Here is a 23,926-nt window from a genome sequence, read left to right as displayed (position 1 = left end):
TAACAGTTCTAAGTGCTCATAGTGATCTGACTGGACAAGTCGTCATGGTGATCTGACTGGACGAGTCGTCATGGTGATCTGACTGGACGAGTTGTCATGGTGATCTGACTGGACGAGTCGTCATGGTGATCTGACTGGACGAGTTGTCATAGTGATCTGACTGGACGAGTCGTCATGGTGATCTGACTGGACGAGTCGTCATGGTGATCTGACTGGACGAGTCGTCATGGTGATCTGACTGGACGAGTTGTCATGGTGATCTGACTGGACGAGTCGTCATGGTGATCTGACTGGACGAGTCGTCCTGTTTCCTCTCCGGGTTCAGACTGTGTAGCTTGGGTGAGTTTGTTTCGTGGGTAAAATAGAAAAACGGAAAAGGTTAAATGTACGACTAGCGAGCGAGCGTCTACTGTACATCCCTTCACACGGCCGATAAAGTGACTTCAAAGTTGCATATTCACACGAGTAACAACATCAAGTCTATGATTCAACACATACTGTGTTTGGAATGCATTAGGGGGATCGCAACCACGTCCTGTCTTCCTCTTCTCATCTCCCTCTCTTCTCCAGATGCCTTTTACCCCATAACCCGGCTCACAGGGCTGTTAGTGCTGTCTGTGAGTTTAAAACAAACACACCCCAGGGTGACTCTCTCAGAAGCCCTCCTGGCTTCTGTCTGTCTCCTTACCAAGTCTCTCTGTCGTCCTGGAGAATTAAACAAACACACCCCTTCAGGCCTTCTTCCCGGAGTCTGTCTCATCATAGTCCCAGGGACAAACATCGGCCATCTTGGCAGTGCTGACCATTGGACTGCTGTTGGAGTTGTGGGCGGAGTCTCTCCTCTTCTCTGGGGAGGGGCTGGTGGCATGTGCTGTCAAGGGGGTCTTAGATGATGCGGTGTGTGTCGAGGGGAGTGTGTGTGTCGCCAGCGGTGTCTTAGTCGTGGTGTGCGTGGTGGGGAGTGTGCGTGTGAAGGCTGGTGCTGTGTCATTGGGGGAGGGAGGGGGCTGGCTCTCCCAAGGACACACCTCCGCCCTCCTGCCCTCCCCCCTCCCCCCTCCGCTCTCCTGCCCTCCCCCCCTCCCCCCTCCGCCCTCCTGCCCTCCCCCCCTCCCCCCTCCGCTCTCCTGCCCTCCCCCCCTCCCCCTTCCACTCTCCTGCCCTCCCCCCTCCCCCCTCCGCTCTCCTGCCCTCCCCCCTCCCCCCTCCGCCCTCCTGCCCTCCCCCCCTCCCCCCTCCGGGTCCCTCGTGGAGCTCCGCCTCCGCCCGGACGTCGTCGTGGCGACGGGTCCTCCCTCAGACGATTGGCTGACGCGTCTCCTCTCGGAGGGCTTGCATGATCCGGAGCTCCGCCTCTCTTTGTTCTTGGACCTGTTCTTCTCCTCCTCCCTGTCCCGCCCCCCCTTCTCCCCCTTCTCCCCCCGGTCCTTGGAGGAGCAGGAGCCCTTGCGCTTGCGTCGGGAGTGGGGCGTGGGGCTGGAGGGCGAGGGCGAGGGGGAGGGGGGCGGCTCCTCGTCCCAGGGGCAGATGTCCACCATGAGGCTGGGGGGCTGCAGGAGGGAGCCCGTGGACTTGGAGTGGTCCGAGTGCAGAGCCTTGGGCTTGCCGTCGGTGGGCGTGACGCTCTTCTTGTGCCTGATCCTGTCGGGGGACAGGGACCCAGAGTCCCCACCCATCTGGGGCTCCTCAAAGTCCCAGGGACAGACTTCAGGTTTGAGCGGGAGGGGCGAGCGAGGTTTCCTCCCCTCATCCCTCTCTCCTCCCTTATCCTTGGATCGCCGGCGGTTGGCGGGAGACTGGCCGGAGGCTCTCTGCTTCTGCTGGGCCCTGCTGCAGCCGCTCCCCCTATGGTGGGCTGCAGTGGTCTCTCCCGGGGCGATGGACACATGCTTCTGGGCCCTACTATCGGCGGGCGCGGGGGGGTCCTCCACCTCCCACGGACAGACCTCCTCGTACAGGATGGATGGCTGACTCCCGCTCATGATGCCCAACTTACCCGTCGTCTTGCTGCACTCCACTGATTGGCTAATGATCATCTTCGAGGGGTAACACTCCGGAGTTTCGTCCACCTCCGAGAGAGCCCCGCCCCCGTCCCGTCCCGCCGTCCGATTGGCCAGGCCGGGCATCCTCTCCTTGGCGCTGGCGATGGCGCTGAGGGACTTCTGCATGATGGAGGTTCGCAGCAGTGCCGGCTTCTTGCCGTCTGCCGTCAGGTTGTGGGCGCTGACAGACTTTCCGGAACACACCAGAGGGACGGACTCGGCCGACCCCGCCTGCTCCACCCTGGGAGGCTCCGGGGACTTCCTGGTCTGCTGCCTCCGGCCAATCAGGGAGCCCAGGAGGGACCCGTCACCGGGGGCGACCGTCTTGGTCCTGGCGACGGCGGACGTTTTGTCTTGGGTCTCTCCTCCCTCCCCCTGCTCCCCTGGCTCCTCCCCCTGCTCCCCTGGCTCCTCCCCCTGCTCCCCCGGCTCCTCCCCCTGGGCGCAGACGTGGTCGTAGCTGAGGGATCTGGCCAGGTCCAGGACCTGAAGAACAAACAACAAACAAACAAACAATAACACCAAGAACAACAGCAAAACAGCAACAGCCAGAACAGCTGAATCCCCAGTGTTTTCCAGTGAAACAAACACCTTGTTCTTCAGGGAGTCGTCCCGCTGGTGGCTCCTCCCAGACCGCGCCACGCCGTCCAGCGGGTTCCGTCGCAGCGTGCTACGGTTGCTACCGTGGTCGCCGTCTCCGTCCTCCCTCCCCTCCCTCCCCTCCCGGCTGGCCTGCCGGTGCATGTGCACGCTCTCAGGCAGCTCGGTGATGCGCTTCATGAGCGAGCGGCCCAGGCCGCGCTTGGAGCTGCGCTTCTTCTGCAGGTGAGGGTTGTTGGTGAGCATCTTCTTGTGCTTGTGCACCTCCAGCTGGCTGTATACCCTCCTCAGCTCCTCCTGACACACACACACACACAGGTACACACACACCCGCCTATTACACTGGGTCCAGGTGTTTGCTCCAGGGTTAGGGTATGTGTGAGCAGGTGTGTGTGTGTGAGCAGTGTGGTTCTGACCCGTATCTCCTCAGGGTCCAGGCTGTGTTCGCTCCAGGCGGAGGTGATGCTGTTGTTCAGGCAGGACCCTGAGCGGCCCAGGTCCAGCTCCTCATCATACGTCTCCGTCACTGTGTCCTCCCTCACCTGTCGCCCTGACGACAGGAACTACAGAGGGGGGGGGGGGGGTTCACATGACCTCTACAGAGCACTCATGACCTTGCAGGTGAGGGGAGGAGAGGAGGAGGAGGATGTTACCTTGGGGACCAGTAGCAGGCCTAGAGTCACAGTGACTGTCAGGTGTGTGTGAGTGAAAAACAGCATGAGCATCCAATCAGGATGCAGGGTGGGGGCCAGGTAGAACCTGTTGGAACCGGGTAGAACCAGGTAGACATTTGAGAACCAGGGAACACTGCAACCTCAGCTGAACCTCAGTGTGTGTGTCTGTCTGTGTGTGTGTGTGTGTATCTGTATGTGTGTGTCTGTCTGTGTGTGTGTGTGTATCTGTATGTGTGTGTCTGTCTGTGTGTGTGTGTGTGTGTGTATCTGTGTGTATGTGTCTGTGTGTGTGTCTGTGTGTGTCTGTCTGTGTGTGTCTGTGTGTGTGTCTGTGTGTGTGTGTGTATCTGTGTGTGTCTGTCTGTGTGTGTGTGTGTATCTGTGTGTATGTGTCTGTGTGTGTGTCTGTGTGTGTCTGTCTGTGTGTGTCTGTGTGTGTGTGTGTGTATCTGTGTGTGTGTATCTGTGTGTGTGTGTGTGTGTATCTGTGTGTGTGTGTCTGTCTGTGTGTGTGTGTCTGTCTGTGTGTGTGTATCTGTGTGTATGTGTCTGTGTGTGTGTGTGTGTGTGTGTATCTGTGTGTATGTGTCTGTGTGTGTGTGTGTTATTTCAGCCAGGATCAGGTTGTTGTTGATCAAGGTGTCTGTTCCGTGTCTCAGTAATTAGATTCACCCTCGTTAATCAACCTCAGCTTTGCTATGAGGGCTAAAAAGACTTGTCACGGCTTTAATTACACACACACACACACACACTTACACACCCACACCCACACACAGACCTACACATGCAAAGCAAACAGACACGCACACACACTTATCTCTGGTCCCCAGAAGCAAGCTTGCTCTGATGGTGCCTCAAACACTGCTCTCTCTCTGTCCTTCCCTCCCCCTCTCCCCCATCACCCCCCACTCCCTCTCTCTCTCTGTCTGCCAGGATTGAATGGTCATGAGTCATAGCTGCAGAATGTTTTTCATGGCTTTCACATCCTGTCAGAGGAACCAAGTCTGTCTGGTGTCCCCCAACCTCCCTCCCTCCCTCCTCTTCACCTGCCTCACTTTCTCTATCTCCCTCTCCCTCCCTCCTCCTCACCCGCCTCACTTCTCTCTCTCTCCCAATCTCTCCCTCCTCCTGACCCGCCTCACTTCTCTCTCTCTCCCTCTCTCTCCCTCCTCCTCACCCGCCTCACCTCTCTCTCCCTCCCTCCTCCTGACCCGCCTCACCTCTCTCTCTCTCCCTTGCTCTCTCCAGTGTGTATATGTTGTGTGGTGTTCCTGCGGCACTGCGTACCTGATGCTGTGGAACAGGGCGGAGAGCAGCAGCTCATTGTAGATGGCAGCAGCCAGGTAGCGTGGCTCGTGGAAGGCTGCCAGCACGCTCCGTACGGCGTAGCACAGGTAGACCCCCCACAGCAGGAACAGGAACTCCGCTGGACATGGCAACGCAGGAAACATCAACACAGTAAACAACTACACTCTGTAAACATCAACACAGTAAACAACTATACTCTTTAAACATCAACACAGTAAACATCAACACAGTAAACAACTACACTCTGTAAACATCAACACAGTAAACAACTATACTCTTTAAACATCAACACAGTAAACATCAACACAGTAAACATCAACACAGTAAACATCAACACAGTAAACAACAACACAGTAAACAACAACAGATTAAACAACAACACAGTAAACAACTATACTCTGTAAACATCAACACTCAAATCTAACATTGACGGTTAAAGCCTGTTACCTGTCTGCATCGTGAGATAATAAATGATAATCAATAAATTAATAATGAATAGTAACAGCGTGGTCTGAGACACATGGGGGATCATTCTGGAATATAGATGATTATTACTGACTGGGATTAGGGGTGGATTATCACTCATGAATATTCCCACATCGTTTCTTATTATACGCCACTTACTGAGCGATTAGTGTGTGTGTGGGAATGGTGTGTGTGTGTGTGATTGCTGTGTGTGTAGTAGTCATTCAGAGCTGTGCCCCAGTGTGTGTGTGTGTGTGTGTGTGTGTGTGTGTGTGTGTGTGTGTGTGTGTGTGTGCCCTTGTGACGCTGGATGATACATTAATAAGAGACTGGGTCTGCTTGTTCATCACTTCAACTGTTTCATACATTTATTAATTTTGATTTAATTATAATTATACAATTATTACAGTAAGTATTTACACGTCAAGTTCTGCAGAGGCTAGTATCATTTTATACTAATTATGATCCGCTAACAAGCTGCAGAACATGAACCTGAAAGTGAAATCAGTTCACTCCTCCTCTCTCCATCCTCCTGCCTCCACTCTCTCCATCCTCTCCTCTCTCCATCCTCCTGCCTCCACTCTCTCCATCCTCTCCTCTCTCCATCCTCCTGCCTCCACTCTCTCCATCCTCTCCTCTCTCCATCCTCCTTCCTCCACTCTCTCCATCCTCTCCTCTCTCCATCCTCCTGCCTCCACTCTCTCCATCCTCTCCTCTCTCCATCCTCCTTCCTCCACTCTCTCCATCCTCTCCTCTCTCCATCCTCCTTCCTCCACTCTCTCCTCCCCTCCTCTCCAGTGTCCTCATCTTTACCTGAATTGTCCTGAAATTCCTTCTTTCTCTGTTCTGCCTCTGTCACCCTCCCTGCTTGACCATCATCTCTCTCTCTCTCTTTCTCTGTTCTGCCTCTGTCACTCTCCCTGCTTGTGTGAGGGAAGAATTCTATGTCCCTACAAGTGTGTGTGTGTGAGAGTCCCTACGACTCACCGACAGCCATCATGTAGTCCCAGCGATCCAGGAGGCACAGGCTGAACTGGCGTCCCTGGGCGGTGAGCCCCGCGTCGATGAGGGCGTGGGCAGGCTGGCGGTGCTGGAACACGGCCGCGGTCCAGCCCACCAGGAACCAGAGCACCACCAGCAGGATCAGGCCCAGCAGGCGGAGCACGCGCCAGCCCGTCATGAAGGGAGTCCTCTGGGCCGTACGGGACAGGAACACCCTGAGGACCCTGGAGGACAGAGGAGGAGAGAGAGGAGAGGAGAGAGGGGAGGGGGGAGGAGAGAGGGGAGGAGAGAAGGAGGGGGAGGAGAGAGGGAGGGGGAGGAGAGAGGGAGGGGGAGGAGAGAGGGGGAGGACAGAGGAGGAGAGAGAGGAGAGGAGAGGAGAGAGGGAGGGGGAGGAGAGAGAGGAGAGGAGAGAGGGAGGGGGAGGAGAGAGGGGAGGAGAGAGGGGGGAGAGAGGGGAGGGGGGAGGAGAGAGGGGAGGGGGGAGGAGAGAGGGGAGGAGAGAAGGAGGGGGAGGAGAGAGGGAGGGGGAGGAGAGAGGGAGGGGGAGGAGAGAGGGGGAGGACAGAGGAGGAGAGAGAGGAGAGGAGAGGAGAGAGGGAGGGGGAGGAGAGAGAGGAGAGGAGAGAGGGAGGGGGAGGAGAGAGGGGAGGAGAGAGGGGGGAGAGAGGGGAGGAGGGAGGGGGAGGAGAGAGGAGGGAGGAGAGAGGGGAGGAGAGAGGAGGGAGGAGAGAGGGGAGGAGGGAGGAGGGGAGGAGGAGAGGAGGAGAAGGGGGAGAGAGAGGGAGGGAGGGGAAGGGGGGAGTTGAAGAGAGAGATTTCCTCCCCAGTTTTCCTTTCCATTCCTCCCCTCTCTTCTCCTCTTCTCCTCTTCTGTGTGTGTGTGTGTGTGTGTGTGTCTGTAAAGTTTCAGGAGGACAGTGTGTGTGTGTGTGTGTGTGTGTACCTGTACAGTTTCAGGAGGACAGTTCCGTAGGTGGTGGAGAATCCGAGCAGTCGTACCCACCTCAGCAGAACACAACGAAACACACTGGGCTCAAAGTACAGGATCATCACCTGGACACACACACAAGCAGACACACACACACACACTGTTTAGGATTTTGTGTCTGTGTCACTGTTCAAGTTCAAGTCTTTTATTTGTCAGGTACACAGAACAACACAAGGTCAGACTGGGCACTGAAATTCTTAAGACAAGACAACGCAAGCACCTGGCATAACATAACATATAAGTACACAGAACATAGATTACATCTATGCTGAGTATAAATAAGTGGCAGATCGGGCAGATGATTGGTGGATGGACCCGCCCGTCATAGAGGAGACCCCGCCCCTGTGTCACACTCCAGAACACACACAGCTGCAGACTCCAGCATGCTGAGAGAGATGCTATTGTTAAACAGAGAGCAGCCACACACACACATACAAACACAGAGTCTCACCCACCCTCCCTCACACACCTACACACACACCATTCCTCAGTGAGACAAGAAGCATCTGCTCTCTGAGACCCTGCTGTCAGGTGGAGAAGGAGACACCTCCTCTCTCCTCCTCCTCTCTCCTCTTCTCCTCTCTCCTCCTCTCCTCTCTCCTCCTCCTCTCTCCTCTTCTCCTCTCTCCTCTCCCCTCCTCCTCTTTCTTCCTCCTCTCTCCTCCTCCTCTCTTCTCTTCTCCTCTCCCCTCCTCCTCTCTCCTCCTCTCTCCTCTTCCTCTCTCCTCTTCCTCTATCCTCCTCCTCTCTCCTCCTCTTCTCCTTTACTCTCTAGTTGGTTCCTCCCCTCTCCTCCCCCTCCTCCACCTCTCCTCCCCACTCCTCCCCCTCCTCTACCTCCTCGCTTCACCTCCTCCAATAAATTAATCAGCAGATTTATTTTTAAAACAAGTACCGCTAGAACTTGATGGAGTCTTTAAAAATGCATCAATGATGCCACAGAGGAGCAGCTGTTTGGAGCTGGGTGGGGGAGGGGGTATGGGGGCAAGTTCACGGGGGGGGGGGGGGGGGGGGGAATGATCTGTCTTTACCCCTAAGAAGAAGGCAAAGAGCATGAATAAAGAAAGGGAAGAGGAAGAACGATGGAAACAAGACAGGGGTTCCCTCCTGTCTTGTCTCAATCTTTCTCCTACTTGTCTTGTGAAGGGAGAGAGGGAGGGAGAGGGAGAAAGAGAGGGAGGGAGAGAGAGAGACAGGGAGGGAGGGAGACAGGGACAGAGACAGGGAGGGAGAGAAAAAGATGAAGAGGGAGAGAGAAAGAAAAAGGAAACAATATAAAGAGAGAAAGAGGGAGAGAGTGAAAGAGAGAGGAGTGTCTATTGGTCTGCATCATCTCAGAGTGGCCACTGAGGGTGAAGAGGTGAGTGAGGCAGAGAGGGAGAGGGGGGAGAGAGCTTCAGACAGTGCTGAGGGCCAGGGGGTGAGTGACACAGAAAGAGGGAGAGAAGGAAGGGGGGGGGAGTGAGAGAGGAAGGGGAGGTGGAGTGTGTGAAAGTAAGGGGGAGTGGTGAGAAAGGGAGAGGATATTTCTGGAGGAAGATTCAACAGCCAGGAATAGAAAAACAGAGAGAGAGGAGGGGTGAAGAAAGAGAGAGAGAGAGAGAGAGAGAGAGACAGAGAGAGAGAGAGAGAGAGAGAGAGAGAGAGACAGAGACAGAGACAGAGAGAGAGAGAGAGAGAGAGAGAGAGAGAGAGAGAGAGAGAGAGAGAGAGAGAGAGAGAGGAGTGGTGGAGAGAGAGGGAGGAGTGGTGGAGAGAGAGAAAGAGAGAGAGAGAGAGCAGGTAAGGTGAGGTAAGAGCATCTCTTTTGACATATTTGCAACTCTGAGGGAAGTTGTTTTGTTGTCAGCTATATCTGTCTTTGTTCTAGTCTGCTTCCTCTCAGCTACACACGCACACGCACGCACACGCACGCACGCACACACACGCACACACACACGTACAAACACACGCACACGCACGCACACGCACACACACACACGCACACGCACGCACACACACACGCACATTGTACTCACAGGGAAATAGAGCAGCAACGCTCCAACCAAGATGGTCTCCAGGAGGATGAGACCAGATGCACGGATTCTCTGGTGAAAGAGAGAGAGAGAGAGAATGAGGGGGGGGGGGTAGAGAAGGTAAATGGTTGAAACAGATGAAACAGCAGAGCCCATCCTTAACTTAGGCCCCCTCTCCCCCCCCCCCTTCTCTCTTCCCCCTGCTGGCAATGAACTCTTCAACGTTCCTTCAACTTGACCCTTGACCCCAATCCTTCCCCCCTGACCCCTGACCTTGTTCCTGCGGTGGTGGTAGGTCCCCAGCATGACCAGCAGGATCAGCAGCATGCAGACCCCCTGCAGGGAGGCCAGGGCGAGGCGGACGCCTCCGTGGGGCCGCGCCAGGCAGGGGGAGTCGTCCCGGCACACCGGACAGCCCTCACGGCATGGCAGGCACCGGCTGGAGCCGTCCTCATCTGGGGGGGCGGGGCCTAGGGCACAGCAGAATGGTCACATGGTGGTGGTGGGGGGGGGGGGAGTTATGTGTGTGGGTGTGTGTTTCTGGGTGTAGTTTCTTTCTGGTTTTAAGACCTGTGTGTGTGTGTGTGTGTGTGTGTGTGTGTGTGTGTGTAAATCGACAATGGATACAGACTAGTCCATGCCTGCACCTGCCTCTCTCTGCTCTTCACCACACTGGGGTTTATTGTTGCTAGGAAACGACCAGACTGGCCTCAGTGTGTGTGTGTGTGTGTGTGTGTGTGTGTGTGTGTACAGGAACGTCCAATCTCCCTAGTTTGCTATCACCTTTTTAGAATTCATTGTTTTGTTCACTCGGTTTCCATTAACAACAATGTAGATCTGTGTTTCATACAGTTCATTCATTCAGTCGTTCGTCGGTGCAAATGTTCATCTGTTTGTTCATTCATTCATTGATTGCTTGATGAGCTGGTTGGTGGAGGTGTGGAGGGCCGTACTTGTGAAGCCGTTGAGAGGCACTCTGCTGGGGTGGTAGAAACCCCGCCGACACGCACACCTGTACTGGTCCAGAACAAAACCATGCCCACCTAGAGGAGTACACTGAGAAGGAGAGAGGAGAGGAGGGGCGGGAGGAGAGGAGGGGGAGGAGAGGAGGGGAGGGTAGGAGAGGAGGAGAAGAGATGGGAGGAGAGGGGAGAAGGAGGGGGAGGAGAGGAGGGGAGGGGAGGGGAGGAGAGGAGAGGAGGAGGGGAGAGGGGAGGAGGAGGGGGGGGTGAGAGGGGGAGGTAGGTGGGGGAACAGAAGGAGGATAAGTGAGTACTTGTGCAGCAGCAGAGGGGAGGTGACGCAGCCGTCTGTTTGGTTCTAAAAGGAGAGATAAGGAGATATGCCTTCTGTGGAACACCCTGCCCCACACACACACCCTGCCTCACACACACACCCTGCCTCACACACACACCCTGCCTCACACACACACCCTGCCTCACACACACACCCTGCCCCACACACACACCCTGCCTCACACACACACCCTGCCTCACACACACACCCTGCCCCACACACACACCCTGCCTCACACACACACCCTGCCTCACACACACACCCTGCCTCACACACACACCCTGCCTTACACACACACCTTGCCTCACACACACAGACACACACAAACGCAAAAAAGTGAAATATTTGGGATGGTTATGCAACGTGTACAAACACCTCTTTCTCTCTGTCTTTCACTCTCTGAATTTCTCTCCCCCTCTATTTCTCTTTCACTCTTCTCTGCCCCCCCCTCTCTGAGCAGGTCTCTCTCTCTCTCTCTGAGCAGGTCTCTCTCTCTCTCTCTGAGCAGGTCCCTCTCTCTCTGAGCAGGTCTCTCTCTCTCTCTCTGAGCAGGTCTCTCTCGCTCTGAGCAGGTCTCTCTCTCTCTCTCTGAGCAGGTCTCTCTCTCTCTGAGCAGGTCTCTCTCTCTCTCTGCGCAGGTCAACCCCCCCCCCCTCTGAGCAGGTCTCTCTCTCTCTCTCTGAGCAGGTCTCTCTCTCTCTCTCTGAGCAGGTCTCTCTCTCTCTGAGCAGGTCTCTCTCTCTCTCTGAGCAGGTCTCTCTCTCTCTGAGCAGGTCTCTCTCTCTCTCTGCGCAGGTCAACCCCCCCCCCCCCCTCTGAGCAGGTCTCTCTCTCTCTCTCTCTGAGCAGGTCTCTCTCTCTCTGAGCAGGTCTCTCTCTCTCTCTGCGCAGGTCAACCCCCCCCCTCTGAGCAGGTCTCTCTCTCTCTGAGCAGGTCTCTCTCTCTCTGAGCAGGTCTCTCTCTCTCTCTGAGCAGGTCTCTCTCTCTCTGAGCAGGTCTCTCTCTCTCTCTCTGCGCAGGTCAACCCCCCCCCCCCCCCCTCCCTCTGAGCAGGTCTCTCTCTCTGAGCAGTGTGACTCAATTCTCTGGTTTGGTGAGTTGGATCCAGCACACTCAATTAGTTGTATTGTAAAACTTGTACCCAAGTTACCAAGTAACAGCCAACTAATTCATATCTAAATTAGATTAATATCTAATTGAATGAATATTAAGACGTGGTTAGTAAATGTTGAATGTGGTGCATAATTCCAGCTAAGTGGAGGGACCAGGGACCATCTGGACCATACAGATACACGTACACACACATACACACACATACACACATACACACACACACATACACACACATACACACACATACACACACACACATACACACACATACACACACATACACACACACACATATACACACATACACACACACACATACACACACATACACGTGCGCATATATGTGCACACCCACACATATACACACACACATATAAACACACATCCATTTCCTACTATTCATTTCCTGAGTTCCTTAAAAAGGAAGTCCACAGTCTTCCACAGTGTCTGACATAACCTGCCTCTCTCTCTCCTTCTGATTCTCACACTCTCACACGCTCCCTCTCTCCTCTCTCTCTGTTTCTCTGATGCTCTCTCCCCCTTTCCTCCTCTCTTGCTCGCCCCTCTCTTTCTCCTCTCTCTCCTGGTAGGGTCTTGATTACAGGCTCACAGTCTAAGAATGAGAAAAAGAAAGAGAGGGAAAAGAGAGAGCACACAGACAGAGAGACAGAGAGAGACAGAGAGAGACAGAGAAAGAGAGACATTGAGAGAGAGAGAGAGAGAGAGAGAGAGAGAGAGAGAGAGAGACAGAGAGAGAGAGAGAGAGAGAGAGAGAGAGAGAGAGAGAGAGAGAGAGAGAGAGAGAGAGAGAGAGGGGAGTCCTCTGAGGTCTATTTATATCCCTGAAAGCATGAAACCCTAAAAGCATTACAATCGCTCTCTCCCTGTCTACTCTCTATTTCCCTTCCTCCTTCCTCCCCTGGGTGTATGGCTGGCAGAGGAAAGGGGGGAGAGGAGGGGAGACGAGGGGAGAGGAGGGGAGAGGAGGGGAGAGGAGGGGAGAGGAGGAGGAGAGCGGAGGGGAGAGGAGTGGAGAGGAGAGGAAGGAGGAGGAGAGGAGGGAAGAGGAGAAACAACGACGTCCAGAAGGTGCCTAGCAGGACCAGCTTCCCAGCTAGGGAACTTGCTGTGTTGCAGTGTTGCAGTGTGTCTGTGCGGCTGTGTAGCTGTCTTGCTGTGCGACTGTGTTGCTGTGTGGCTGTGCGGCTGTGTGGCTGTGTTTCTGTGTGGCTGTGTTTCTGTGCAGCTGTGTTTCTGTGCGACTGTGCGACTGTGTTTCTGTGCGAATGTGCGGCTGTGTTTGGGTGCCGACAGACAGCCGGGGAAGAAGAAGAAAGTTTGGGAATTGAAGGAAGTTCCCTGAGGACAGAGGAGATAAGAGGCTTCTGACGGAACGAGCGGTCTCCTTCCACATGCCTGCCAGCTATCTCCCAGAGATAAGAGAGACACAGTGTGTGTGGGTGTGGGTGTTTGTACGTGTGTGCAAAAATGGGCAGCAATATTGGAAGCAGGCAGCCTCAGACAAATGTCCCCTCCTCTCCTCCACAGCTTGTCTCCTCCTCTCCTCTCCTCCTCAGCTTGTCTCCTCCTCTCCCCTCCTCTGCCCTCCTGTCCTCTCCTCCTCAGCTTGTCTCCTCCTCTCCTCTCCTCTTCTCTCCTCCTCAGCTTGTCTCCTCCTCTCCCCTCCTCTGCCCTCCTGTCCTCTCCTCCTCAGCTTGTCTCCTCCTCTCCCCTCCTCTCCTCTCCTCCTCAGCTTGTCTCCTCCTCTCCCCTCCTCTCCCCTCCTCTCCTCTCCTCTCCTCCTCAGCTTGTCTCCTCCTCTGCCCTCCTGTCCTCTCCTCCTCAGCTTGTCTCCTCCTCTCCCCTCCTCTTCTCGGCTCCTCAGCTTGTCTCCTCCCCGCAAAAACAGCAGATGTGTGGTCCTGTGTGTGTGTGTGTGCGTGCGTGTGGTCCTGTATGTGTGTGTGTGTGTGGTGCTGTGTGTGTGTGTTAAGTCTGCCGTCTGAGCCTACACTGTGAGAGAGAATCTTGACTTCCAGTGGGACAAGCAAAGAGAACATGGTGGGTTCTGCAGAGAACACGGTGTGTTCTGTAGAGAGAACAAATAGAGAACAGGGTGGGTTCTATAGAAAGAACTGGGTTTGTTAGAACATTCTTTCAGGAAAGATAGAGAGAGGGAGCAGTAAAGATAGAGAGAGTGATATAGAGAGAGGGAGGATGGAGAGTGAGAGAAGGAGGGGAGGGAGGAGGGATGAAGGAGAGAGATGGAGAGGTGAGGAAGGAGGGATGGAGGAAAGAGAGAGAGAGGGAGGGGAGGAAGGAGGGAGGGAGGGATGGAGGAGAGAGAGAGAGAGGGAGGAAGGAGGGAGGGAGGGGTGAAGGAGAGAGGACGACCTGTCACAGTGTCTCATTAGCAGAAATTCTTTGAAGCTCTTTATCTCCATCACCATGTATCACCACCACACAAACACACTCTCTCATACACACACACACTCTCACACACACACACACTCACACACACACACACACTAATTTCCCGAGACCTATCTCATTATGTGAGCTGTGGTCTCTTATGTAACGTGTTTCCCCTCAGTAGGGGGATTCATAATGCATGACCGCCATAAGAGGGACTTCCCTCCACTTACACACGCGAGCTACCTCACTTCCTGTCCAATTACACACGCTAGCTACCTCACTTCCTGTCCAATTACACATGCTAGCTACCTCACTTCCTGTTTACTGAAACACCCGCACAAACACACACACACATACTTTATATATACACACACACACACAAACTGACCGATTCCTCTTGTGTACACCTGCTCTACTGTATCTAACTACATGGTACGTGTGTGTTTATACATCTACAAATTAGTTTGAGACATCCATCCATAACTTTAACAAGAAAGACAGTCTAAAGTTTAACCAACCACACACCGACACACACAAAGAGCATGGTCAATTATTCAGCTCTGCTCACATCCATTACATACCATTCATTATAGATCATATAGGGTAAACACACAGGAGCTGCCGCATGCAAACACACACACACCTGCACACACACACCTGCACACACACACCTGCACACACACACATACATACACACACACACACATACACACACACACATACACACACTCACCCACCTGCACACACACATACACACACACCTGCACACACACACCTGCACACACACACCTGCACACACACACATACACACACACACATACACACACACACATACACACACACACATACACACACTCACCCACCTGCACACACACATACACACACACATACACACACACACACATACACACACACACATACACACACACACATACACACACTCACCCACCTGCACACACACACATACACACACACATACACACTCACCCACTTGCACAGGTTACACACACACAGACATAGTCACTCATAAACACACACACACACACATATATATATATATATCATACACAATTTGTACGTACATACAGAAACATACACTTACTGTAATACACACACACAGCCTAAAGAACAGGCAGACAGACAGGCTGGCAGACAGGCCGACAGGCAGACAGACAGACAGACAGACAGACAGACAGGCTGGCAGACAGGCAGACAGACAGACAGACAGACAGACAGACAGACAGGCTGGCAGACAGACAGGCAGACAGACAGACAGACAGACAGACAGACAGGCTGGCAGACAGGCAGACAGACAGACAGACAGACAGACAGACAGACAGACAGGCTGGCAGACAGGCAGACAGGCAGACAGGCAGACAGGCAGACAGACAGACAGGCTGGCAGGCTGGCAGACAGACCTCCATGCTGGTCAGGTTACAGCGGTGTGTTCCAGAGAACCATCCTGTGCTGGAGCACTGGTTGATATCCACGTCCTGGAGGTTGACATCCACACGCACCACCCCCCTGGAGAGGGAGAGAGTTCACATCACACACGCTCTGCCTCCTCCGTGTCAGGGTGTGCGTGGGGTGTGTGTGTGTGGGGTGTGTGTGTGTGTGTGAAGTCTGACACCCATTCGCTGAAACAAACACCAGAAGGTTTCTGAACACTCCTGACCACAGTAGTCAGCTTTAAGTAGGTTTTCATCTCCAAGGTCTGCTGGAGCGTGTACACATAGTGTGAGAACAAACATTTAACACCTGGACAATCATGTTTGTCTCCCTCAGACTCCGGGAGACAACCCTTGCCTTCAGATCGGAAATAATATTCAAAATCTTCTGGAGTCATTTACATTTAGAATGTCTTCCATCTCAAACGCTGGGCTTAAAAGTGACAGACACAGAGATTCAGAGTTTGGGTTAAGAAAGAGGAAAGAAGATTATAATTGATCTTAAAATCCCAGTATTACCTCAACATCAAGGGTTCGTTTTAATTGCCCCCCCCCCCCCCCCCCACACACACACACACACACACACCTGGTACTCACCTGAACTCGGGCGCAGAGTCTTTCCTCAGTCCGTAAAAGCCCGCGGACAAGGTGAGCAACCAGTGCGGTACAAAGCTTCCGTGTTCGCACTCCAGAAACGGCGCCGACCACCGGATCTGGCTTTTATCCAGGAAGTAGCTGTTCGGAAAGGCGGTAACGTCCAGGCTGGAAGTTCTCTTCTGTAGCTGAGGTCTTTTCCGGTCCCTAAACTCGTTAAACCACTCCGAATCCGGTGTTCGGCTCCTGAGGTGGAGGTGAGCGGAACCGGAGAGGTCTTGGAGAACCACCTGCTTGTCTCTCCTGGTCGCCTGGAGGAAGATGTGAGGACCGGGCGTTGGCGCATCCGTGTGGAAACTTACCACCGCCCGATGGATCTTGGGGTCGCCCTCGAGGATGCTCCTGACCAGCGCGTGATACCACTGAATGTCCCGCCGGAGGCTGTGCTCTCGCGACCTGTTGGTCTGGAGGATCATGTTGAGGAAGTTGGTTGCATGCGCCACGGTGTCCAGCACGGTGTGCAGGGAGTAGTGTGAGGCAACGCGCGTGCCTCCACGGAGGCTCCGGAGCTCGTATCTCCGGGAGCAGTTTACCTGCCGCAGCGCCGAAGAGTCTCCGGTGTGGAGGAAGGCTGTCACTACCCGCGGCAGATCCTCCTCGATCTTGTGCGCCACCACTGTGCGCTCGGTCGCATGCCCGGGGTAGTAAGTTGGGTAATGAAACGATTCTTTGTTGATTGCTTGGTTTTGGGTGCTGAGGATAGTCGGTATATTTGCCCGTATCTCTGCGTCTTTGTCGTTGTCGGACCATTCTACGTAACCGTAGTTTGATCCGAAGACAAGCCCCATTTGGAAGAGCAGGAGAATGAGTGAGAAAGCCATCGCGTGACCGTCACTCTCCGCGGGAGAAACAGTCTTCCCTTAGTCAACCGTGAGCATAACCGACACCGTAATTTGTGGCTTTTGCAACTAAAACAAGCCGTTTCTGACGTGTAAAGGGTTTGTCTCCTAGGTGCAGCTCGCGTCTGACTCCGTGCTCCTCGGCGCTTATTCCGTTGCTCAGACTGCATCTGTGACGGGCAGATGTTATCACGGTCGACCAATCATCTCCACTACCTCCCAGACGGTTTACAGTTAAAGTGACGCCCTACCTCTAGATCGCCGTAAACACGGGCTGCGTTTCCGGAGCTCTCAGTAAAATAATTTCTCGAGATCGAGAGGTGCGTGTAGGATGACGATGTGAGATCTCAGAGGATGCAGAATTTGCCGATATTTCATTATGGCACGAGTCACCTGAACTGTGGCGTGTGTGGCTGTTCTTTCGCCAATCCTCTGCGCGTGGTGGGAGATGGGTGGAGCGAGGCAACCGGGAGCTGTCCGGCGCTGAAAGTAGCTCAAGGTGACAAGCAAAGCATCTGTGACGGTATTGGAATTAAATTGGAATCCCATTTGAATTTGGTTCTCTGAATGTGTGTGTGTGTGTGTGGGTGGGTGAGTGAAATGTCACAGGATTGAGCGTTCACGCTCGCCTGCACGTGCCTGTGTTTCTGTGTTTGAAAGTGTAGGTGTGTTGCTAGAGTGTTTGTGTGCGTGTCTGTGCGTGTGCACGTGAACGTTATGACTGCAGAAGAGCTGCTGTTGCCTGGGGTGACTGACGGGACGTTTCTATGGTAACTGGGGTGATGACCGCTAAAGCCCCTGGAGTGATGGCACCAGAACAGTTAAGAGATCACAAGCAGACAGACAGACAGACAGACAGACAGACAGACAGACAGACAGACAGGCAGACAGGCAGACAGACAAGCAGACAGACAGACAGACAGACAGACAGACAAACAGACAGACAGACAGACAGACAGACAAGCAGACAGACAGACAGACAGACAAGCAGACAGACAGACAGGCAGACAAGCAGACAGACAGACAAGCAGACAGACAGACAAGCAGACAGACAGATAGACAAGCAGACAGACAAGCAGACAGACAAGCAGACAGACAGGCAGACAAGCAGACAGGCAGACAGGCAGACAGACAGACAAGCAGACAGACAGGCAGACAGACAGACAAGCAGACAGACAGGCAGACAGACAGGCAGACAGACAAGCAGACAGACAGGCAGACAGGCAGGCAGGCAGGCAGGCAGGCAGGCAGACAGGCAGGCAGGAAGGAAGGAAGGAAGGAAGGAAGGAAGGAAGGCAGACAGGCAGGCAGGCAGGCAGGCAGGCAGGCAGGAAGGCAGACAGGCAGACAGACAGACAGGCAGACAGGCAGACAGGCAGGCAGGCAGGCAGGCAGGCAGGCAGACAGGCAGGCAGGCAGGCAGGCAGGCAGGCAGGCAGGCAGGCAGGCAGACAGGCAGGCAGGCAGGAAGGCTCCTGTGTTTCTGGTATGTGACCACAGCTGTCTCTAGTTTGATGAATATTTGATGTGTTTGTGTCTCATCTGCATGCCTCATGCCTCTATGTACTCCTCTATGGCAGCATCAGCACTGCCACCAGTCCTCCTCTCTCTCTCTCTCTCTCTCTCTCTCTCTCTCTCTCTCTCTCTCATTTTCTCTCTCTCACACACACACACCTACACACAGCATCAGTCCTGCCACCAGTCCTCTCTCTCTCTCTCTCTCTCTCACACACACACACACACATGCAACCACACGGACAAACACACACAAATACATGCAGAAACACACACACACACACACACACACAGATGTAAACACACATACACTTCCTTCCCAATTCCAGAATAACAAGCTTTGGAACATTATATAACAGCTCCTTCATGTTTTGCTGCCTCTGACACAAAGTTGTTGTCATGCTGGATGGTGGCCAAACAAGCAAACCCACCAGGCTAGCTTCAACACCATGTTAGCTAACCCAACAGGCTAGCTTCAACACCATGTTAGCTACTGTGGGATGAGGTGAGACGGGTTGGATCGATAAATCACAGGAACCATTCAGTTCCCACAAGAGAGGACACACACACACATTCTTCAGTTTACAGTGCTGATTGAGATTCTTTCATGTCAATATTGAGGCAGACTTCCAGCAGTGATCATTTACTAAGATAAAGGAATGGTGTCTATCTGTGTGTGTTTGTTTACCTCACCGGTAAATGTCAATTCTCTGTGCCAGGCCAGCTGCAAGAATGTCTAGGTCTTTGTGTGCTCATGCTGTTTACTGTCGAGAAAATGTTAGACAGAATTGATGTCAACAGCTCTTCCTGTTTAGACAGGAAATGTTTTACGTGAGTACGATATTAGGGTATAGAGTTGGGTGTTTCTGAAAGGGGTATGTTATCATTGAGTTGGGTGTTTCTGAGGAGGAGAATTTGGGAGTTGTGAGCTACGACAGATGGGCTGGGGGGGGGTGTGAGGGGGGGGCTGTGAGGGAGGGGGTGTGAGGGAGGGCTGTGAGGGAGGGCTGTGAGGGAGGGGGCTGTGAGGGGGGGCTGTGAGGGGGGGGTGGGGGGGGGGGGCTGTGAGGGGGGGGTGGGGGGGGGGGCGTCTGGCGAGAAGGGGAACGTGTGAACTGACAGGTGTAAAATTACAGCTCGTCTCAGAACCAGGAGAAATGCCCTCAGAGAACATGTGGGTGTGAAGACAGAGCCTCATAATCCTGGAAATACACTCAGACACACACACACACACACATGTATACACACACACACACACACACACATGTATACACACACATACACACACACACATACATGTATACACACACACAAGCATGCACAAATTGATCAACATGCAACACACGTACATTCTTGTTTGATTTATTATTTTTTACATGCAAGCCAAAACAACAACATGCACCTTCCCCAATCATGTAGTCTGCCTGATTTCCCAAGTACAGTGCTGCCACCTCGTGGACAAGAGTGGAAAGACAAAACTACTCGATGTAACAGTACTTGATGGGGACTTTACTATACTGTTCTACTCTGCTTTGCTCTGCTTTACTCTGTTTTAGGTTTCTCTGTTCTCCTCTCCCCTTTCCTGTCCTCTCCTTACACTGTGTGTGAAATATTACTTTCAAAAGGTTGAACAAATAATTTCACCCATTTTATTTTCAACTTTTTTGAATATGTATTTTTCAACCTTTCTAAACTTTTAGATAATTTTATGGTAGATCCATCCAACATAGCCAGCTCTGTTGTTCAGCTATAAAGAACATGTACATGTTTCCGCCCGGTTTCGAACCGAGGACCTTTCGCGTGTTAGGCGAACGAGATAACTACACTACGGGAACTGTGCAGCGCGCGGATGGAGGGGCTATTGATTTTATTGGCTACTGCGAAGGTGTGTCCCTCAATATTTGTCTGTTTCGAATTAATACTGAAAACAATATACTCTAAAGACATACATTTAGACTATATATGATGGTCAAATAAAGACTTTTCAATGTGACTAATTCGAACGTAGACCCTATAAATACCGGATGCTAATCAGCGCCTAGCATTGATGCGCCAGAACCCTATTGGCTATCCCTCACATTGCACGGTTTATGCGATGTGTTTGTGTTTTGGCTGATGTACAGGGAAGCGTTTGGTCAAATTAAGATACCAACAGATAGAGGACGACAGACCAAAAAACGTTACAATACTCGGTAAGTCGTACATCTCCGTAGCATATCCAAACCTGTTCTGACAAATAACGTAAGACGTCGTGCATTATTTTGCTAATGGTACTGGCCTATTAGATAGCTTGCTAGCTTGACGTTTTGATAAAACAAGATTTCTGCAGTTAACTAGCTAGCTAGATCGCTTCGGTGAAATAATGGAGTCTAATATCATAACAATGTCACAACGTCATCACAAATGCACGAATCTGTTGCGTGCTAGATAACACTAACCAGGAAGAGATCAGTCATTCATTCACAATAATACTATGATTCTATTTTAGATTTAACGCGAGCGTGGCTTTTTGATGTGTTTATTTATGTAGCTTACAATCTATACGCTTTGTCGAAACTATGATCAGTTTGCCGTTCCGTCCCTGCCTGTCGTATTGAACCGAGGGATCAAGGAACGCTGGCCACCAGCGTAATATCTGGACGTCCCTGTGTTTACTACCCACGCACTTTACTCTAATAAGACGGGGATTAGCACTACTGATGTCCATTTATACCAAAGCAGCGGTAAGCAAGCTGATGAGTAGAGGACGTCCTCTACAAGGCACTCATAGCGAGAGGTCGCTGTTAACCTCTCGGTGTGATGCATGGTCCGCTATTTAATGTTTTGCCCCACCTTGCTAAATGGGACATCTCCGCGTGTGTGTGTGTGTGTGTATGTGCGCGCGTGTGTCGTTAGACCACACTTAACTTCGTTGTTTATCTTTAAGTTTGACAGTCAACGTTGTTGTGTATCGATACACATACGTCTGTCATTATACACACACAGTAGGATCTCATTTGATACATTCATAGAGGAGTGTTGATCATGTGACACCTCAGGTGTTGATCATGTGACACCCCCTCCCGGGTCAGATGTGTTGATCAATGACACAGTCAATTCCCTAACCCCTCAGCCACCTGACTCCCCTGATCATGTGACCCCCCCCCCCCCCTAGGCCAAATGAGTGTTGGGACAGTGTACCCTGCTGCGGATGAGGCAGAGATGAGCCGTATCCACTACGAGCTGGAGTACACGGAGGGCATCAGCCAGCGCATGCGTATCCCCGACACCCTGAAGATGGGGCCAGAGAGCCGGGCAGGAGGGCCTTCCCCGGGGGCCCTGGCCCCCCACCCTGCCCTGATGCAGGTGCCCGAGAGGATCGTGATCTCAGGTACAGAGGATGGGGGTGGGGGGCGTGTGTGACTGTGTGTATATGACGGTGTGTGTGTGTTCCAGGGGACGATGTGGACTTGCGCTACTCCCGGCCCAGAGACCTGGACCTGATCCAGGCCACGCCTCCGCTGGACCTGCTGGGCATGAAGGCTCCGCCCCGGGTCCTCACACTGACGGAGCAGCCGCTGGACTCCCTGGAGACAGACCCCGCGCCCCCGGCCCCCACGCACCGCACGGTCAGGACCTCCATCCCTCCTCCACCCAGACAGTCTCCAGTGTGTCTCGGTGTCTGAGACCTCAATAACTTTCCCTACCCTCTTCCTTCTTCCCTCCTTCCTTCCATCCTTACCTACATCGTTCCCATCCCTTCCTGTCCCTCCCTCCCCCCTTCACGTCCCTCCCTCCCCTCTCACCTCCCTCCCTCCCCCCTTCCCCTCCCTCCCTCCCCCCTTCTTGTCCCTCCCTCCCCCCTCACCTCCCTCCAGGCTCACTCCAGGTCGAGGAAGGAACGCAGTGCGACTGAGAGCCCAACTGTCCGTCACAGCAGCCCCGCCCACAGAGCAGACACCAGGTAAGCTCTCTCCCCATATCTCTCTCTCCCCATATCTCTCTCTCCATCTCTCTCTCGCTCCCCCTCTCTCTTTCTCTCTCCATCTCTCTCTCGCTCCATCTCTCCCCCCTCTCACTTTCTCCAGGATAACAACTATGTTTTCTCTGTCCCCCTGCCCCCCCAGTGTGACCCCGTCCCCCGCGGCCCCTGTGCGGGCGTGCCCCCCCCTGTGCACCCCGGAGGATGGAGCCCCCCTCTACTCAGCTGGGGGGGTGATGTCCTACATCCAGGCCACCACACGCCGGGCCTACCAGCAGGTCCTGGAGGCCCTGGAGGACGGGCACCGCAGGTGAGCTAGGGGAGGGGTGTGAGGTGTGTGTGTGTGAGAGGTGTGAGAGGTGTGAGAGGTATGAGGTGTGTGGGTGTGTGAGAGGTGTGGGTGTGTGTGTGTGTCTGTGTGTGTAAGAAGAAGAAGAAGAGTAGCGGTACTGATGCTGGTGCTACTACCTTCCTGCTGAGGTGACCTAATAACCAATGCATGAATCTGCTGATCTAATGGGATGTGTGTGTGTGTGTGTGTGGTTATAGGGCCCAGCTGGACATGACTTTGGATATGACCCCTGATGATTCCGGATTGGTGGATGCTTCAACACTACGACGACAGGTAGGCAGTCACAGTGCTTGTGTGTGAGCTGATCCTTGGCTTCCTGTGTTTCTCTATTAGTGTGTGTGTGTGTGTGTGCTCCTCCTCCAGATCGTGAAGCTGAACCGGCGTCTCCAGCTCCTGGAGGAGGAGAACAAGGAGCGCTCCAGGAGAGAGCTGCTGCTCTACTCCGCCACCGTGGCTTTCTGGCTCCTCAACACGTGGGTCTGGTTCCGACGCTAGAACCACCGCACAGGACCGGCAGGACCGGGGTTCTGGGGTACGAGGTCGGCAGAACCAGCTACCTCCCCACCCTCTTCACATTGTCATCAACAAGTGTCAAAGTTTATATCTAAATCTAGAGATGCCATAGCATGTGTCTGAATATCTTTATCTTTCACAGCCCCACTCCACTTTAGGGTCTAGAACCCCCTCTCTCCTCCCACTTATGGGGAGTGCGGATTCTAGAATTTTCAAGGGGACATTCTAGAGCTGATAGAATCCCCCTCCCTGTAAGTTCTACCCCCCCCCCCCCCCCCCCCCCCCCCCCCCCCAGGGTCCAGACCCACCCCTACCCCCTGTAAGGTCCAAAACTGACCCCCCTCCCTGATAGGGTCCAGAACCCCCATTTCACTCCTGCCCTCCATCACCCTGTTCTTACAATAACTGAAGGGTTTTTCAGTTTTAGGTAATATAACTCTTATCTTACCTCTGTGATTTCCTTCAGTCTCTTGTTTGTCTGAACGGAATTACAGGGCAGGTTTGTCTTCGTATGAAGGGTGTAGCACTGTTTGAAGGTTGTAGTATTATGGTCCTTTCTGTGTAGAATCTAAATATCATATTTTTATGGAATAATGCAATAAATATGCCTATGGAGTTGTATGTATCATAAAATAATATATAATCATATTATCAACTGGAAACTGTTATGCCAAATGTGATGGCTGTCTATTCTGTTTTGCTTTATTAAGCACAGAGACTGC

At 53.1% G+C, this 23,926-nt stretch overlaps 2 protein-coding genes across 3 annotated transcripts; one reads left to right on the top strand and one right to left on the bottom strand.

Annotated features, from left to right (window-relative positions):
* Positions 1 to 100: 100 nt before the first annotated feature.
* LOC146272073 (metabotropic glycine receptor-like) lies at positions 101 to 16,845 on the bottom strand. Its single transcript, XM_084707663.1, has 13 exons — positions 15,968 to 16,845; positions 15,341 to 15,446; positions 10,020 to 10,153; positions 9,371 to 9,551; positions 9,101 to 9,169; positions 7,038 to 7,147; positions 6,077 to 6,315; positions 4,604 to 4,742; positions 3,296 to 3,401; positions 3,059 to 3,205; positions 2,634 to 2,939; positions 1,220 to 2,528; positions 101 to 982 (listed from the first exon to the last, which is right to left on the bottom strand). The coding sequence occupies exons 1-13, from the start codon at positions 16,843 to 16,845 to the stop codon at positions 732 to 734; spliced, it is 3,975 nt and encodes a 1,324-aa protein (XP_084563789.1). The 3' UTR covers positions 101 to 731.
* A 3,344-nt stretch (positions 16,846 to 20,189) lies between these two features.
* Positions 20,190 to 23,465, top strand: LOC146272072 (mitochondrial fission factor homolog A-like). 2 transcript variants are annotated; one of them, XM_084707834.1, is made up of 8 exons: positions 20,200 to 20,263; positions 20,502 to 20,570; positions 21,533 to 21,748; positions 21,814 to 21,986; positions 22,236 to 22,321; positions 22,485 to 22,649; positions 22,889 to 22,964; positions 23,055 to 23,465. In XM_084707834.1, exons 3-8 carry the CDS (start codon positions 21,538 to 21,540, stop codon positions 23,184 to 23,186), a joined length of 843 nt encoding a protein of 280 aa, XP_084563960.1. In that variant the 5' UTR covers positions 20,200 to 20,263; positions 20,502 to 20,570; positions 21,533 to 21,537; the 3' UTR covers positions 23,187 to 23,465. The 2 variants fall into 2 exon arrangements, with proteins under 2 accessions (XP_084563961.1, XP_084563960.1); XM_084707835.1 differs by lacking the exon at positions 20,502 to 20,570 and having other exon boundaries at positions 20,190 to 20,263.
* The last annotated feature ends 461 nt before the right edge of the window (positions 23,466 to 23,926 follow it).

Source organism: Hypomesus nipponensis, chromosome 10, assembly GCF_054491055.1.
Source record: "Hypomesus nipponensis isolate SF chromosome 10, ASM5449105v1, whole genome shotgun sequence".
Taxonomy (NCBI): Eukaryota; Metazoa; Chordata; class Actinopteri; order Osmeriformes; family Osmeridae; genus Hypomesus; species Hypomesus nipponensis.
The sequence above is the reverse complement of the archived record's forward strand: the minus strand, read 5'-3'. Positions and strand labels throughout refer to the sequence as shown.